At 41.4% G+C, this 19588-nt stretch overlaps 1 protein-coding gene across 1 annotated transcript in view; it reads left to right on the top strand.

Annotated features, from left to right (window-relative positions):
* The first annotated feature begins 230 nt into the window (after positions 1–230).
* The window catches only part of LOC149312702 (gamma-aminobutyric acid receptor subunit beta-1-like), a 117138-nt gene continuing 97780 nt past the window's right edge, over positions 231–19588 (top strand). Inside the window, exons 1-3 of the mRNA XM_089526962.1 lie at positions 231–288; positions 426–517; positions 1063–1130. Coding sequence (XP_089383088.1) covers positions 233–288; positions 426–517; positions 1063–1130 — 216 coding nt within the window. The 5' untranslated portion in view covers positions 231–232. The remainder of the gene's footprint in view (positions 289–425; positions 518–1062; positions 1131–19588) is intronic.

Below are 19588 nucleotides of genomic sequence, written 5' to 3' on the forward strand. Positions count from 1 at the left end.
GGCCAGGTGCATGGAGCCAGGAGGACGCCTGGCTGCAGCCCTCTCTCTTTCTGGCCCAGGTGGCTGGCTGGCTGGCTTGGCTGGGCGCATGCGCGTCTGCCTGCTTTGGCCCTGGGCGCCCGTGGCTGGGCAGTGTGTCCTCCTTCCTTCCTTCCTTCCTTCCTTCCTTGGGCCCTGGGTCGGGAGGGAGGGAGGGAGGAGAGGAGGCTGGCAGAGGACAGAAGGAGGAGGCATGTGGGCAGTGGGGCTGCGGGTCCTGATGGCAGCCTGGCTCTGCGGAGCCAAGAGGTAAGCTAAGGGGGGAGGATGGCAGAGGAGGGGGGACCAGGGGGCTGGGAGGGCTCTGGCTTGGCTTCTGGGGTCCCTCTCAGCCTCCTTTCTCCTCTGCCTCCTTCCCTTCCTTCCTTCCTTCCCTTCCTCTTCAGCCTGACTGAGCCCAGCAACATGTCCTACGTCAAGGAGACGGTGGACCGGCTCCTCAAGGGCTACGACATTCGCCTCCGGCCGGATTTTGGAGGTGAGTCTCTCACATTAAATCCTCAGGGGAGGGGGGGATATCACATGGCCTTGGGGGAGAGTGGAGGTTTATGTGTCAGTCTGCCTCCCTAGATCCTAAGTTAGGATTCCCTTCTCACCCTCCTTGTCCTCTTCTCTTTCCTTCTCTCTCTCTCTCTCTCTCTCTCAACACTCATCCCGCCTTTTGTTTTCCTTGGATTTGTTTCCCGTGCGTTCCCTTAACTGTGGGTTGAGTCCAGATTTCACCCAATTTTTTTGGAGGGGGGGGAGAGCCTGAAAAGGCACACAAGGGGATATTTTTTCCACACCTGGAGACCAGGGTTCAAGTCCCAGCTGAGTCCCAGCTGACCTCGGGCGAGTCACACTCTCTCAGCCTCAGAACTCCTCTAGACCAAGCTGGCCAAGAAAAGCAGCCCAGGGTGGCCAGACTTTGAAGGCACCCAGCAGCAGTCCTGAGAAATCTTGCCAGATCCAGGAGCAAGGGCTTCCCATTTATTTGGACATGTTGGGCATTTTGGTAACCCAATGCCAAACCCCTCTTTCCAGGCTCTCCGGTCGACGTGGGGATGAGGATCGAGATCGCCAGCATTGACATGGTGTCCGAAGTCAACATGGTGAGTGTGGCTTAAGGCCTGGGGCCTTGAGGGAGGCTTTTGCGGAGTGGTGTGTGTGTTCAGGAATGGAGGGGATCCAAGCGAAAGAAGGGGGATCCGATTGGAAGTATAGTATAGTGGGTTCTTGTTTTTCCTTTGTCGAAATAGATGCCTTGTTTTAGGGGTGACTCTCAGTTTTGGGGAGAGTTTGGCTGGCCTTTGTTAATGTGGGACAGCGCCACCTGCCGGTCGCCGCGTTTCGCAGAGGAGTTTCAGCACCGCGGACAGCGACCTGTTTCCCCAATGCTTTTCAATAGGGCTGTGTGCGCAGTGCAGAAAACATTTGGTTTGAGACCACTTGAAGTGCCATGGTGTAATGCTATGGAATTCTGGGAAGTGGAGTTTGTTGCGGCAGTGCCGCAACAAACTCCACTTCCCAGAATTCCATAGCATCGCATCATGGCACTTCAAGTGGTCTCAAATCAGATTCTTTCTGCACTGCGCATGCAGCCCTAGACACTCTAAATGTCTGCAAGAACCCAAAGCAAGCTCCCTTCCCATTTAGTATGCAACTGGTAGCTCTCTTGTTTTCTGGGCAGTTCTCATTGCTGCAAAGCCGAACTGTTTATACGAAGGGCTGCAAATGACTTCCCATCTTCAATGCAGAGAACGCCATGCTTCATTGACAAGCTCAGCCATGGCGACTGTGGTCCCCATAAGCAATGGTACTGCTAGGCAGGGACTGATAACTTCAGGCACAAAAGCCTGTTGGTCAACACACATATCCCTGGGGTTTGGGACTGTCTTTGGCAAAGATGAATTCTAAAGGCTGGGTGATGGTTCCCAAATAGGAGTGCTGTCCACAGGACCCCTGCTATGTAATAAAAATAATGCCCCATAAAAAAAAATAAGAGGGTCTGGATAGCATTATTCAAGATGTGAAGCAGATTGTGAGTCTAACTGATAGCTTAACATTGTGAGTCTAACTGATAGCTTAACAAAATAGGGAAATTCTGGAAATTTTACTGGAAAATGAGGACCTTGCAATAGCTATTGATTGATTTATTTTGTAGATTTATATCTTCCCTTTCAACTTCATAACTCAAACTGACCAAGAACCACACCCTTAAAACTGAAAACAACCAAACAACCAGCTCTGCTCAGCCAGGAGCTCAGCATCTTTCTGCTGCTGTTCAATGGCCCTGTGGCAGGAGAAGAGACAATCCAGCTGGCATTGTCTTTGCCTGCTTCCCTCATGCCATATGCTTTTGTTTTCCTACACTGAGCCAACAGTAATGCCTTTAAAAGTCTTAGTGGCCCCACTGAGTCTACTGTTTTGATCTGTCTTGAAACCAGCCCAAGTTGATTTTTAATGAATGCCATTGCAGATACTGAAATGTGCCTCCTCTTACCGGTAACACCTCTTCTTGCTACATCATCACTCTGGCTGTTCCTATTCGAAGCTGTGGAACTATGTAGCAGAAAACCAGTGCTTAGAAAGGAAATCTCTGCCATATGCTGCCTTGTCAAAAATTATGGCAAACACAGGGATGTCCCAGGCAGCTGCCTATTTCTTCTCCTCTCTCTTTTTAAAATATACCCATAACTAGAATTTATCCATTGCGTTCATTGTATAAGTACCTAGAAAGTTTACAGCACAAACCTCCTAACTCACAAAGGAGATTATCAGATTGGGGGCTGGTGGTAATGACAGAAGAAGGATGGGAGCAAAGTGCAATGCTCCCATCCTTATCGCACAATTGCACAAAGATTATCAGAAGATATTGCAATTATCCCATGATTGTCTTGTCAGTGAAATGGAACTGTCCCATCATTTACCTCTATTTCTTAATAATGGGATAACCTACTAATACTGAAGTGATGAGACAATTCCTCTTCATTTATGGGATAATCACAGTATAAACCCCCTGTGTCTGATAATCTTTGTGTGATCACGCAATAAGGACAGGAGCATGGTGCTTCACTCCCATCCTTCTCCTGTCATTAACCCCCCCCCCCCCAAAAAAAAAAAAAAGCCGGTCTGATATACTCCAAAGAAAGCCAATTGAGATTACTCAGTAGTAACAATATCCTTCAGTTTAGTTCATCACCTGTGCAAGATCAACCACTATATTTCTGGGGCTATCTGATGTAGGAGACTGGCAATTAAAAAAACACGCAGGGACTAGTGGCATATTTGTGGCTATTAACTACAATCGTCTCTTTCTTTTCTGGAAACTTGTCACGGACCAGCACCAGTCCACAGACCCCTACTTTGAGTAGCACTTACCACATGCATGTATAAAATAAATTATAGTTTTTTCTGTCATAATTAGGAGAAATATGTTTGCATGTGAAATGTTTTCCTTTCTAATGCTTGATATTCCAACTATTTGAAGGAGAAAAGTGATGTCAGGATCTCTCAGCATGGCCATCTGTTCCTCCTGACTGAATGATGTAAATAATGATTTGTCTTAGCCTGACATGGTTTTGTGTTCACCTCCTTGCCTGAGTGCAGTTACAAAGGGAAATTATTGATGTACCCTAACATAGTAAGAGTTGTCAGAAGAGATGCCTATGAACATTGGGGATGTTTATTCATTTAACTGGGAGCTGTATGTAGTTGATTTGTGTTGCTTATCCCATTATTATTTGTGTTGCTTGTTTCTTCCTTGAGCTGTAGGGCTACATGATTGATAATATGTCTGCTCTATGTCAAGCACTCACATTGCTCTAACCTTGCTGGGATGATACAGACATAATTTGTAATCTCACTGAAAGTCTCCATATGGTAGTTAAAATGGTCAAACTGGGCTGTCAGTTGGTCTGCCTGAGCAAGTAGATTGGATTTTCCACTAGTAGAAATGGATAGGACACTTATTTGCATCACAGATGGATGCAAAGTGTTGCAAGAGAAGCAAAACTGGATCACTTTCCTTATACTACTAGACACAATTCTTTCCCAGAGTGTATACTGTGGGGCTTCTATATGCATCTACATGCCACTATGGATGCATCTACTTTTTTCTGCTGGAGTTACCTGAAGCATATCTCTTTCATGTTTGAGATGCATCTGGTCTCAAAGACATCTGAAGGAATCAGAAGAGATCTTCAGAGGCACTAATCTGCATGAAAGAATTGCCAGGGGACTGATGAGTTATCCAATGGCATCATTTTATAATACTAATGTTTTGTCAACATAGTAATAGAGTTTCTAGACAACAGTAATTGCATCTCTGGAAAAACAGAAAGGAATGTTATATTAGAAAAGCTTTCTACCACCCTCAGATGTGTGTGTGTGATCAAGACTGTATATTAGTAAGCAAAGTAGAAACCCTAGTGTGTTCCATTTTCACACAGAGATAGCTGTGTATATGAAGACCTTTGGCCTGCCAGAAACGCTCTTCCATTGGAATGATTGTTGAACCCCATATCTGTTTTGGATTATGGCTGTGAGCAGGTGGTACCTTCTCACTAATTCTTTCCATGTAGCAATAGCAAGGACATTTCTATACTGCTTATCAGTGCACTTCAACACTCCCTATGGGGTTTGCAATGTTTAAGCTAATTGCTCACAACAAGCTGGGTACTCATTTTAGTAACCTCAGAAGGATGCCAGGCTGAGTCAACCCTGTGACAGAACTCACAACCTTGTGGCTTGTGAGTGAGTGGCTGCAATACAGGCCTTTAACCACTGCGTCACCAGGGTTCAGCTAGTATGTTTAATATCCATGTTGTGCCAATTTCAGTCAAATCTAAAAGCTGTTGGATAATGTTTTCCAGCTTGTAAGTATAAGAGGAACAAATTGTTTAGTAAACAACTACTTGCCAGCATGTTAATTCATACACTCCATAAAGATGGAGTTGTACAGTGTAGCACAAACAAACAAGTGCCCTCCAGATGCATTGGACAACAACGTCCATGAACTTTGACAAGGAGGAGTTGTAGGCCAAAACATATCTCTATTATAGTGTAGGTAGAAGACTAGGCTCTCCCTTTTTTTTCTTGGGTGGCCCCAGTGCACCATGGTTTATTCATTTTTCAGGGTGGGCAGTGGGACAACTTGAGCTTCCTAGTTTGAGAACTCAGTAAAATATTAACATTAACTGTCTTATTATTGTTATTTTAAAATAATGGAATGAATGCAATAGCCGCAGCTTAAAAATCTTGACCTACATTAGATTTTACATTAGATTGAATCAAATATATTGTTTCCCAGTGTGCTTGCAAGTTGCAGCTTCCTCTAGCTGTGCCATGAAATGTCCAGCTGTAGATCTGTACTTCATTTTCATCCTGGATACGTGGGGAAAGAGCTCAAACAATTTCCCAAGAGATTAGATATTTTGTGGAGATAAGAATGAAATAACACCAGCCATGTTAAATAATCTAAAACCTATTGAGAGACATACTTTGCAGAAAAATTAGAAACTATATTGCCATCACAATATACAATATGTACAGACTGTGATATTAATGAAATTAGCAATCAGGTAGCCTCCTATTACTTTGTTTGGTTACTTTTATAGGAAATTGTCATGTCTTTATTAACAAATGTAGAATGCAACCAGTTGTAACATATTTAACAATGTAAACACAATGTATAGCTGTAAAGAAACAGTTCACATATACAGTAACTGCAAATTTTATAGAAGAATATGCTCCTTCTGTAACTATGTTTGTAGGAGATTATTGAAAAGACCTTTAGTCAACAATGTTTTAAGGCATCCAAATTCTGGAGGTAAGTCTTTCAAGGAGCAGCTGTAGAAATGAGAGACTTGATAGAAAAGTAGATATGTAGTAGTAGCAGTAGTAATAAAGAACCTGATTACTCTCATATATTTCTTTCCTTCTGTTAAACACATCAACAATTGCAGAATTTTAAGACTTAGTATATTGTAAGACAGTTCTTACCCAGGTAATTAATAAACTTTTTAATCATTAGGGATAACTTCATCAGTTCAAAAGTACTGCACCTTCAATAAGGAGTATTTATTGTACTAACATGTTTCTTTCCTTCTGTGGTATTTCCAGGAGAAATACTGACTTCTAATGACTTCAGCATATTGAGCCTTAGACTTCTGGAACTGTTGATAGGTTCATCAGAAGGAAACATGCTGACCCATTCACACTGTACAATTACAGTGCTATGATTCCACTTTAATTGCCATTGGTTCAAAACACATTGCGGAAACTATCCAGTTTGAGACCATTTTACCTGCCCTAGCAGGGCTAGGGAATCCTGGGAATTCTAGTTTAATGTGGCACCAGAGCTCTCGGACAAAGAAGGCTAAATGTCTCACAAAACTACAGTTCCCAGAATTCCATAACATTGAGCCAGGGCAGGTAATGATTTTGGTATCCAAGTAAGAGCAGTGAAAATGAACCCCTACTCCACCTACCACTAATGTTTTAGGCTTCACAATCACCTGTATTTTTGGTCTACTCATTTGCTTAGCAAAATGAGTAACCAGTGTTATAAATATTAGTAAGCATATATGTGTTGTCTATGCATACCAAAGATGCAATCCCAGTGTTTTAAAAGAAATCATGGCCACTTATCATATTGCTGGAGTGCAAGACAAAGCCGCAGCCCTGGGGTGCATGCAGCCCCCTAAATCTGTTTGGTTTTTTTTTAATCCTACAGCCCTCCTAATCCTTTTTATGGCTAGAAGAATAGGAAAACAGCTTCTTCAGGAATACATTGTGTACATGAATACAACTGCAGTTGTAATTACATTTTCAACCATAGTGCTATGATTCCACTTTAATTGCCATGGTTCGATTCTTTGGAATCATGGGATTTGCTGTTTAGGGAGAAGTGTTTAGAATTATCAGGCAGAGAGGTCTAGTGCCTTTAATCAAAGTACAAATCCTAGCATTCCATAGGATACCACTATGGCAATTAAGGAGAATCATATAGCTATAAATTGAAACCATGCCCTATGAGGAAGGACTTAGGGAGCTGGGTATGTTTAGCCTGAAGAAGAGAAGGTTAAAAGGTGATATGATGGCCCTGTTTAAATATTTGAAGGGATGTCAAATTGAGGAGGGAGCAAACTTGTTTTCTGCCGCTCCAGAAACTAAGACATGGACCAATGCATTCAAGCTACAGAAAAAGAGATTCTAGCTCAACATTAGGAGGAACTTCCTGACAGTAAGGGCTGTTCGACAGTGAAACACACTCCTTCCTCGGAGTGTAGTGGAGTCGCCTTGTAGGTCTTTAAACAGGGGCTGAATGGCTATCTATTGGGTATGCTTTGATTGAGAGTTCCTGCATGGCAGGGGGTTGGACTGGATGGCCTTTGTGGTCTCTTCCAACTCTACGATTCTATGTAGTGTGAAAAAGCTCTTCAAAGCAGTGAACAGTGCACACACCAAACTTCTCTTTTTCCACACTTGGCATTTTTGGCAATCTGTGCAGTACCTGGAGGATTGTCCAGAACCTCTGCAGTTGCCCACCCTGCTTTTGTTTTTATTAGGTGTTTAGAAATAATACAGTTAATTCCATTACTCTACACTTAAAAAAAACTTAAATCTGAATGGAGTCAGGAGTGACTGTTTAAAATTTGCCAAAAAACATGCCCATAGATCTACTGTTCTTCCATAATGAAACAGAAGTCTTAAAATGAAAAGATAGTAAATGTCAGTTCCAAGTAGAATGTCTATGCATTGACAACATGCAGTGGAGCAAAGAAAGCAGTAAGCAGCGATGAAGATCCATGGATGAATCACCCAGCCTTGGCAGAGAAGGACAGGCAGGCTACTCCAAAACCGACATAAATGGAAACTGCCCAAGGACAACGGCATGCTAAAGTTATTGATGGAAAGGTTTAGTAGCCCCCATTGCTGGTGACTCAGCCAAAGCATTCGGGAACTCCTTCAGGAAAGTCTTCACCAGACTTTTGGATACAGGAATGAAAAATGTATGAATCCCAAAATGCAATGCGGAGAGAATCCATTGAACTATAAGCCAATCACTTCTCCCTTTACAACATACATGATTATGGCACCTCTCAGCTCAAATAAACTTGATGAGGCATTTAAGCGATCGTGTCGCTTTTAACAATAGAGTAGAATGGATGTTGAATAAGTTCCAGGGATTGCAGAGAGAAACTAATCAGCCATTCTGTAGTGACTGATGATGCATACTCCTGGCTTTTGTGAATATCTCACTTAGGTCTGGCCCATGAGATAGGCAATCACAATCCTCTTTTCTCTTTTTCTGAAGATGCGGACTCACTAGATGATGGTCAGACATTTGATACAGAAGTCATTTGTACAAGAAGGCTAGCACTTAGTTTCACCTGCCACGCTTACTCCATGCAACCATTTGGTTTATCTGTTTTGAACACACACACCCCTCTTTTGCCTTATATTTTACCTGAGTAAAAGGCATTATGACTCTGGACACAATTAAAAGTGTTGTTCATGACCTATAAATCCTTGTATGGCTTAAGACCTAACAATCAGACAAACAATATCTTCCCATATTGATTCGCCCAGGCCCCAAGACCTCCAAGAGACACCCTTCTCTCTGTTCCAGGATCTTCCCAGGAACATTTGGTTACTCTAGACTCTGGAATTCCCTTTCTAGTGAGGCTAGAAATTATTATTCTGAATAATAATAATAATAATAATAATAATAATAATAAATTCCAGCAGGCAAAGATTTTGTTTTGTTTTGTTCTATTTTTTAAAATTCTGATAGGCTTTTGAGAACTGATTTTTTAAAAGAAAAGACATTTAACAAGGTGTTTTACTCTTCATAACAGTCCCATTTTTCAGCATTTTTGTACATTTTGCATGTATATTTTTAAATGTTTTCAATGTTATTGATAGTTTAATTCCATTTTAATATTACATTTCTGTATGTTTTAGCAAAAATAACAGCAATATCTTTCACTGCCAGGTCTGGACAGAATTTGGGCTCAACTGTCTTGATGAATTTTTACACATGACTTCTTGTTAGAAAAATATACATATGTTCTCAAGGATTGACATTTTTATAAGGCTAGTAGGGAATTTACTGAGGGAATTTACTTAGGGCAAATGGTCTAAATAAAATTGGTCAACCCATTGAATCAATGGAATTTACATACATGTTGGTTTACCATTTAGTTGTTTCCGTGAATCTGCTCTAGTTGGGATGATTAGCTGTGCAGAAAACAACACACATATTTTAAAATGTGGAAGGTTAAAAATATCTGTAATAGGAAAAAAATTGCATAAACATTCTATCAGGATAAGAACTAAGAAAATGAGGGAATGTGTCAAATTGTACAAATTTCAACGTGGGCAGAAAATGGCAACAATTTACTATTAGGTAGAACGTAACTGAGAGTGAGAGATTCTTACATTGTTATCCCCGCCATATTCCTTTCGCATATATAGCCACTTCTGCCTTTCACTCTGTGAGATCTGTACACAGCTTTCCTTTTCATTAGTCCATTTTCAAAGCTCTATTTAAGCATTTGAATCCAGGTAAAATAAACATGCACATTTCCACCACTTTCTATACATGGAAGTTAACTTTCTAAAGAGGAGAACATCCTATATCCATTGTCATTTTCCACATGACTCAAAATGCTGAAATGTCAGTGTTCTGCGTCATAAGAAGAACCTCCATGGAGGCTCTATTGAGAAAGAATTGTGGCTAGTGTACTACTCCTTTTTGCGTGTCTACATAGAGTTTGAATGTCCAAAAAGAGCCTTTGTCAACTTGCTCCTGTTCTTGATTTCTTTAGACCCAAACATAGAAAAGCTAGCTTTTTGGACTACAACTCTCAGAACCCACCAGCAAGCATGGCCACCAATGCCTAACTTTTCCATGTTGTACGTCAGGCCTGTCTAGGTTTCCCTACCACTTTAATGTTTTTGGACAAAGGCTGCTAGAGAGATGATGATGATGATGATGATGATGATGATGATGATGATGATGATGATGATTCTCCTGCCTCTTCCTGGGGATCGAGGTGGGATTACAACAACAATGATTACAACAACAATGCCTTAAACAATGTACATGGAGATCCCCTTTTGGACCAAGACTTTCTTGGCAATAAAAGCCAAGAAAGACATCTTTTACATGTAAACACTATGGCATCAGCACCCCCACTTCATCTTCCACTGAGGGCTGAAAAATCTGCAGGAGCTTTATTCATGTGGGAATTTTGTTACTGGTGTGTAACTGAAAGTATTTGTAACTGTCATGGGGTTTCTGGTTTTTATGTATGGTTGCAAAAAGTGGAGAGTGAAAGGGAAAAAAAAGCTGACAGGAAGAGAATGAACTCATTTGAAATGTGGTGTGGAGAGACTGTTGACTGGCAAAAAGACATATAAATTGGACCTAAAGCAAATCAAGCTTGAATTCTCCCTAGAAGTCAAAATCACTCTACTGAGGCCATCATACTTTGGACACATCATGAGTCAACATGACTCCCTGGGAAAAAATATATACATAATGCAGGAGAAAGCGGAAGGCAGCAAGAAAGGGAGGAGATCACATTACAAATGGATTAGTCTTGAGATTTCAAGGCCTGAGCAGGACCCTTTCTTTCTTTCTTTCTTTCTTTCTTTCTTTCTTTCTTTCTTTCCTTCCTTCCTTCCTTCCTTCCTTCCTTCCTTCTTTCCTTCCTTCCTTCCTCATCATTAACAACTGAATAGCAGTGACAGAAATCACCAGCATTTGTTGCCGGGGGGCGGGGGGATACTTCTGACAAAGAATTTCTTGATGGTTGAAGGATGCTGTAATTTTTCCAAGGTCTTAATATAACATTCTCAACTTCATAGTAGTCAGAAGGTAGAGAATTTTATTTGATCCTCCTCCTCCTCCTCCTCCTCCTCTTCTTTTTGAATAATTTGCTAATTTCTTCCTAAACAAGATGGCAAGAAGTTGATATTAAGAACTTGACTATGAGAAAAAATGAAATATATAATATCACACATACACACACATTGTTCCATATGTGCATCCCATGTTGGAGGGGTCCAGAATTTATCCTTACTTTCATCAGCACGTTTCTGCAATGTACAGGGCTTTCTCATATACACATACATGTAGTCTGAGCATAAGATGAGGATTTACAGCAAGGAAGAGTAACTGTGAGGGCACATCACCCATAAATGACCCTAGGGTCAATCCCCATCCACCCCCCAAAAAAAATCATGGGAATTTTTTTTTAACTAACAGCGGCAAATAATCCCAAGTCCCTAGGGGAGAGAAGTAGTCATTTAATTCCCCTTTACACCTTCCCTGACCTGATTTTGGCCCACATGGGTCAAACTCCTTCTGGAACGCCTGAGAGAGTTGGGTATCGGAGGCACTGTTTTACAGTGGTTGTGGTCCTACCTATCAGGCAGATTCCAGATGGTGGCGCTGGGAGACAGCTCTTCTAAAAGAGAGCTAAAATCTGGTGTCCCCCAGGGCGCCATCCTGTCTCCCATTCTGTTTAACATTTACATGAAGCCGCTGGGCAAGATCATCCGGAGACATGGGCCGGGGTGTTATCAGTACGGTGATGACACCCAAATATATTTCTCTATGTCTCTGACTGATGCAGTGACTAAGGATGGCATCTCCCCTCTGAATGCCTGTCTTGGGGTGGTAATGGACTGGATGAGGGAAAACCTGCTCAAGCTGAATCCAGGTAAGACGGAGGTACTTGTTATAGGAAACCCGAGCCCAGGTATGGAGTTATGTCAGCCAGGTCTGGATGGGTCACACTTCCCCTCTATCAGCAGCTTGGGGGTGCTCCACGACTCATCCCTGCACCTGACAGCTCAGGTGGATGCGACAGTCAGGAGCACTTGTTATCAGCTGCGCCCCTTCCTGGAACCAGGAGACCATGAAACAGTAGTACATGTGCTGGTCACCTCTTGATTGGACTTCTGTAATGTGCTCTATGTGGGGCTACCCTCGTGCCAAGTTTGGAAACTTCAACTTGTACAAAATATGCTAGCCAGATTAATTACAGGTACTTCTCGTAATGATCACATAACAATGGTTTTGAAATCCCTGCACTGGCTGCCAATTAGTTTCTGGGCAAGGTACAAGGTGTTGGTGATTACCTTTAAAGCCCTTCTTGGCTTGGGTCCAGAATACTTAAGGGAACACCTTCTTCTGTACTCTCTGTCCCGCACTCTAAGATCCTCGGGAAAGAATCTACTTCAGCCAAAAAAATCTAGACTAACTTCAGTTACCCAGAGGGCCTTCTCCACCGCTTCTCCAAAGCTATGGAATGACCTACTGACGGAGACCCACATTCCACATTTCTACTCTTACAGCCTTTAAGAAGGCTCTTAAGACGGATCTCTTCCAGCAGGCCTTCCCTACCTAGTTCCTCTCACTGTTTAGTGTGACTTACGTCGCTCTGTCCACCAATTCTTCTCTTAAATTTAATGAGAAGAATTAAATTAAAATTAATTAAAATAAAATTCCTGCCTCAAGAAGAATAATTCTCCCTCGGTACCTTCTGTCATAATCAGACCTGGGAGGGAGTGAAAAAGACAATCCCAGTTCCATCAGGACTAGCTGTAAATTCTGTGACTTATGTCACTCTCTTTTATCTTATTTTATTGTATTTTATTTTATTATATTCTCTGTATTTTTATTGCTGTAACCCACCCGAATTTCTTGTGATTGGGCGAGCTATAAACTATTATTATTATTATTATTATTATTATTATTATTATTATTATTATTATTTGAAAGCCAAAATAGATCAGATGGTCACTTCCATTCCACAACACACTGCAGAAATAATCCAGTTTGAGACTGCTTTAACTGCCCTGGTTCAAAGCTAGGGAATTCTGGGAACTCTAGTTGGGGGGGGGGGTATTTAGCCTTCTTTGTCAGAGAGTTCTGGTGCCACAATAAACTACAAGTCCCAGAATTCCCTAGTATTGAACCAAGATTATTCCTGCAGTGTGTTTTGGACACTTGTTTTGCAAGAAAAAAGAAAAAGAAAGGGAGAGACTGAGAGAGAGAAAGAGAGAGAGAGAGAGAGAAGGTTCAGAAAGTGTTGCTAGGGAGAAATGGGTTGAACATGCCTATTTTTATCCTCTGGAACCTTCTGATATGCTATTGATCATTTTAGTCAAGGGGGGGGATCATTTAAAAGGAGGACCATTGGTGAAATGCACAATAAAAACACCTTTGGGGCAATATGCACCCATGGAAAACATTTTGCCTAGTCTTCATCTGAAGAGGTAACCCTGCAACAGATTCTCTTTCCACATCAAATTCTAAGGCAACCTTTAGTACCTCAGAATTTTCTGCAGCAAGCAAAGTCAGCTTTCTCTCTCTCCTTTTCAGATTCAGCTCCAGCAAAGATTGTTCACTAAAATCACAGATGTTGTTTTCTTCTGTGGTTCTCATCCCACCCTCAGCTAGCACAGTGCTTAGGAAGGAAAGAGAAATAGCAGAGTTATTTCTGCCCATCATTAATGGCGGTCTTCGTTGGCCATCCTAGTTCCCAATAGAGCAAATTGATAGGACTGGTTGTCTACTGCCTGTTGGCCGGCCTTTGAGGAGTTTGACTTTAGGAACCCACACTGAAAGTTCTGCTTATTGAAATTTTAGAGATGAAAATTGATAGAGTTGGAAGAAGACTTGTGCAGGGTGTAATAGGGAAGGAGGACAAAATGAGGACATTGTCTCCCTCAATACAAAATTTCCCCTTACAAATGAAATTTCCCTTCCATTTTTCAAGCACTATAGTGACTTCAAACATCAGTTAACCAATTAGAAAGACAGTTTAGGCATCCAAAGAAAAGGGGCAGACAAAGTTACCAAAGAAATGTGGACACAGAAGATATAAGCGTTCTAGATGTGAACAAGTCTCAATGTCTCACTCTCTGGAATGCTAGAAATTTGAGGACTGAAGGGACAGAATCCTTAATTGAGAAGCAACACCCTAATTTTCCTTCCACCTATAACTACATCCCTATTGTGGAGTCATGCTGACTATCCTGGAACAATGTTTACCGTTGAGTGTAGCAAATATAAAGTTTATAGGACAACTGTACATTTATGTAACTATAGAGGATAGAGAGTCAAGGCTTAACCCAGGTTTCTTAATCTGCATCTGTGGGATGATTTGTCACTCATTCACACTTTATATGGTTGCTGTAGAGGATGCTGGGGCAGCTTCTGGCAAACACAGTTGGTGCTGGGCTGCTGTTCCAGAATTGTAATGATCTGTCTTACTGAAAACTTCCCATGCTCCTGGCTCAGTGCTAACAGAAAATCAGAACCAAATCAGGGAAAGGTACTCTGTTGTATACATTCTGCCCATTTTCCCGTCGTGTGATTTGATTAACCTTGAGGATCCAAGCCATGCAAACTAACATGAGGTCATGAAAATATTGGTACAGTTATTAGCATGCCTCCCTGGCACTAGATGCCCTCAATTAGTGCCTCAAAGCTCTCAAAACAACCTCTATGTAGATGTGCTCCATGCCTCTCAGCAACTGAAAGAATTTTTGAAAACAAAATGAGAGTGCAAAAGTCATGATCCCCTGCTTTGGCCAATAGGCAACCTCTGTGCCAAACAGCCATGGCCCATGTGTTAACAGTTTCCCATTTCACCTCTGTGTTTTGTGGGCACACCACTTCGATTTACAAAACATCTTCCAAATCTACAAGGTGACCCTTTGGCATGGCATCAATTAATAGTAATTTAACAGAATTTCTCTGTAACAAAACCCTTGTGGAACATTTACAAGAATATGAAATGAGTTAATTAGGAGCAGGGTTATGGTTACGACAAAGTCTATTAGACTCTGCCAGCGTGAGCTGTCTGCTTTCCTGAAGTGAATTGTTCCAAGTTAAACAGCCTGTTTGTAAGAGATGTCAAAGAGTGCCTGCATATTTGGTGTCTGCAAGAGAAAGGAATTGCGTACAAATGTTCCCTGAAAGGGAACATCTGCACCCAATGAATTAGTTAATGATACTTTTAGTGATTCAGACTTTCTCTAATAGCTTTCCCCAATAGTAATGGAACTAGAGCTCATAGGATTAATGCCATTTGGACTATTTGATTAGCATGAATTATGGCTGCATCCACACTGCAGAAATAGTCCGGAGTGACACCACTTTAATGGTCCTGGCTCGATACTATGGAATTCTGGTGCTTTGCTCTGGGGCCACAACCAACCACAGTTCCCAGAATTCCATAGCACTACACCAGAGCAGTTAAAGTGGTGTCAAATTGGATTATTTCTGCAGTGATGATGAGGCATAGGACACCCTGGCCCCACCCTCAGATTTTGCTGTTTCCTCGCACAGATTTCCAACAAGAACAATATATTCTTGTGAGTCATGATATTTTAAAAAATGGTTTCTCTCAAGATATTCAACACATTATTAGAGCTTTTCCTCATTTTCAAACATTTCTAACATTTTGGGACTTTTTTGTGACAATTTCATTTGAACAAAAAATTTTTTTGTACAAACATGCTATTTGTGCAAAAGATAGCTTTTGTGTTAACAAAATTTTCACAAAAGTGTCTGGGGGCTTTTTTAAATTTAAAAAAACTCAAAAAATGCATATTCTTAACAACCAATTTAGAGTAGCTGGGGAGAAATGAACCTTTTGCAGAAAAAATATATCATTATTCTTAGTAGTCGTAGTAGTAGCAGTACAGTTGGACCCCCAGTATCTGTGGGGGAGCCATTCCAGATCCCCCGCAGATACCAAAATCCATGGATGCTCAAGTCACATTGTCCTCAATAATGGCACGGACATGGAGGGGGTCTTTCTGGCCTCCCTGGGAAGATCCTTCTGGAGTCTAGGGGCAGCCATCAAGAAGGCCCTCTCTCCCATGCTTGCAATGGTGGTGGGACTGAGAGAAAGGCCTCTCCTGAGGATCTCAAAGCCTGGGCTGGCTCATACAGGGAGATAAGATCTGCCAAATAGCCTGGACTTGAGTGTTATAAGGCTTATAAGTCATAATCAGCACTTTGAATTGTGCCCAGAAACAACTGGCAGCCAGTGATTTATCTTTGTTCTGAAGCAAATTTTATGATTTATCTTTACTGTGATGCAACTTTGATTGCAATGGCTTGGTCCTGACTGGGCAATTCAGACCCAATAATTTTACAAAAGATCAATGCTGGTGGAGATGCAACCTGCTAGAACTTGCTTGTTGATATGACCAATGCTGCTATCTGCATTTCTTTGGACTCTTCTTAAAGGGGTAGCTGTGAAGACTATCATCGTGATCTGTCCCTCAGAATTTACCACTACCCTACTGCTGTTGTTCAAAAGCCATGCTGAACTTCCACACTGCATATCATGAAGTGAAAAAGGAAATAGGGAAGAAAAACAAGTAATTGTTCATTTAAGCATCTAAAATTGGGAGAGCATTCAAACCTGAACCACTTACTGGGGCTTTCCTTCCTGATCATCATGAGTCACCCAGTGTTGCCATGGTAATGGCTATGTTACATGGCACAGTCTGTCTTGGAAATGCAAAAATAACTGCATAGAAAATATTAATTTATTGCCCATTGCATTTTGCACACATACATACACACACACACACAACGCATACACACTCCTGCTTTTAGAAACCAGCTCTCCAGAATTAATCCATCTGCATTGACAGCCAGCGTTGCACAGTGATCTGAGTGCTGGACTACAACTCTAGAGACCAGGGTTTGAATCCCTGCTCAGCCTCAGAGAAAGGCAAAGGCAATCCCACCTCTGAACAAATCTTGCCAAGGAAACCCCATAGTGTTAGGGTCTCCATAGGTCAGAAATGATTGGAGGAGGAACAGATTCAAGACAGAAATGACACTCCAAAATGACACAGATCTAAAATGCATTGCAGTGCCATTGGCTTGGGATGAGGGAAGACTTATGTTGAAATCTCTGCTCATTAATTGCGTAGCTTGGAAGTTACTCTTTTTTGCACAACAACTTCCCAAATATCCACTGACAGCAGGGCAATTTACCATGCAAAATTAGGGATTTTGACATGATCATCCAGAGTTACTCTTTTGAGATCTAAACTCTGAGTATTTGAAATGTAGTGGGGGATGGGGCTGCCTGCCATGAGAGGAAAATCCCCATTTACTGCTGCCAGTTTACAGGCATACTTCAGTTAATGAAGAAGATGATTTTCCTGGGCATTACTTCTTTAACAGAAAATTTGGTACCAGCAGCCGAAATAACACAGAAAGAACAGGGTCAGGTCCACATACCAAAAAGGAGAAGAAATTCAGCATGTTTCTGCAAGCTTTGTATTCAAAATGAACAACATGCACATCTGAAATGAAACAACCAAGTCTGGAAAGCCTTGCATAAGAAAACAAAAACATGCCGAACCTTCTAGAGACTGCTTGAGGGCTTCTTCCAAAATGCATCCAATGCTTTATTTTTCTGTCAGTAGCCTACATTTTTCTTATGATTTCCATTTTGGTGGCATATCAATGCTTTCAAAAAGATTGCTGGGGAAGCTGGTGAGGAAGGCTGGTTGGCTTAACCCCTTTCTTTGTGTTTTTCTGATTCTGGAGGCAGCTGCTGTTAGCACTGCCTGCAGTAGTCAGGCACACACACAGTTTCAATAGGATCAGCTAGAGGAGAATCCCGTTCTTCCTCAGCTCAAGCTTTATTGATTTATTTTCTGCAGACATGGAGTCTTTGCTTCTCCGGTCCTTTTTCACCATCCTCCCAATGTTGTTGCTGCTAAAAAAAATGCTATCTTCAAGTTAAAGAGAAAACAAGAAGGAAGGGGAGGCTGGGAAGACATAACAAAACTGAGAAGGAATTTCTTTGTCAGAGGCTTTGTTAACTGAGGTATACCTGTTCTTCGTCCCAGAGAATTCAGTTACACTTAATGTCAACCACATCAACCTATAGGTCACCTAGCTATATGGTGACATCCTTCTTTATATTGGTTAACCATTAGCAAAATGGTAGAACTGTTTTTTAGAAAACAGAATATGTGAACCTTGCAACTTTACAAACCATAAGCTGAGAATATAGCTTAATTATATGTGAGACCAGTCTGGAGCCTGCTGCGCCCACCCCATAATCCCCTTTTATGAATTCTTATCTGCCTTTCTGCTTATATTTCTATTTTTCAAAAATCCCCAGGTCCCTTGTTTGCAACTCTACTGATGACAAGAGATGAAGGGTAAAGGTTTCTCTCTGTTCTGCTGACTCGGAAGCCTAACATGCTATATAACAGGCCTTAGATTCTGAAAGTTAGGAGCTTTAAGAAATTTAGTTTTCATAGGGCTACTGGTCTATGTGAACAAGACTGGGACTGTTACACTTCCCAGTATTCCTGATATCCGGTGTGCTTCTGGACTAGCACTAAACACAAGAAGGGGAGGGGGCTTTGAAGTGGGGGAGTGAGGAAGAGGGCAAGTCGAGAGTGAAGCTCCATTCACACTATGAAAACATTCCAGGATGAATCTGGGTTGAATCTTCATTGTTCACACACATCCCAAATGCACTCAATGCACTTTTGTGTGGAGGACTAGCAAAAAGCCACTTAACCTGGGATATTTTTTCCTGACTTTTTTTTTTTTTTTTTTTTGAAAGATCTGCATCAATCCACATGATCAACAGTGGGAATAAGCTTCCAAATTGATTTAGATCATGCTGTATCATTCAAAGGAAGGGAGGCAGGTCCATTTTATCCCAAAATGATGGCATATGGGAATAACATAGGGATTACAATGACTCAAAGAGATTCATGGCCCCAAAACAAAATGGGAACAACAAACCTAATATGCATCAGTGCAATGATTCACATCTCTTTGGGACAAAAAAAAATGAGTGTGAATGCCCCCTAAGAAGGCAGCACTGAAGCACTTCTTCAGGTTATATTTAAATTCCAGCTGGAGAGGATCCCTTTGGAGCCCTTACCATGGGCAAAACGTTCCTGAAGTGTTTCTGAAGCGCCAAGGTGTGATCGTCCTTCATGCTTCTAAATCTGAAATGTCATTGAGGCATCCTGCTTCTCTCCCGGCAATGAAGCCATTTTTTGAATAACGGGATCTTTTATAAAATATTCTTGCAGGAGGAATAGTCAAGGTGGGTAAGAGGAGTATGAAAGAAACCCACTCTATTGAGTGCAGTGAGACTACTTTTGAGTTAATCTATATAGGATCAGTCTTAAAAAACAATGTACCAAAGGGATGTTTTCACATTTCTTTCATTTTTTAAAACTGCTATATGGATTTCAGTTGGTCCCTGTTTGCATATACAAACAAATACATATATTTTGGAATTTCAGAATAAAACTGAGACAGCAAAACACCAGGACTTCAGAGGTTTTTTACAGGTAGACTAAGACTCATGGGGGGGATAAACAGCAAGGTATGGTGGAAGGCTACCAGATCAGTACTATTTGTTCTACTCTTGTTCAATCAACATCCCTGTAAAAAGAATTACAGAGACACAGTGTGAAATGTAGGTTACATTTAATGCCTATTGATTTTCAGAAAGTCCTCTTAAATGTT

This window comes from Sceloporus occidentalis, unplaced genomic scaffold (assembly GCF_023333645.1).
Source record: "Sceloporus occidentalis isolate IW3139 unplaced genomic scaffold, rSceOcc1.0.p SCAF_5, whole genome shotgun sequence".
Classification (NCBI taxonomy): domain Eukaryota; kingdom Metazoa; phylum Chordata; class Lepidosauria; order Squamata; family Phrynosomatidae; genus Sceloporus; species Sceloporus occidentalis.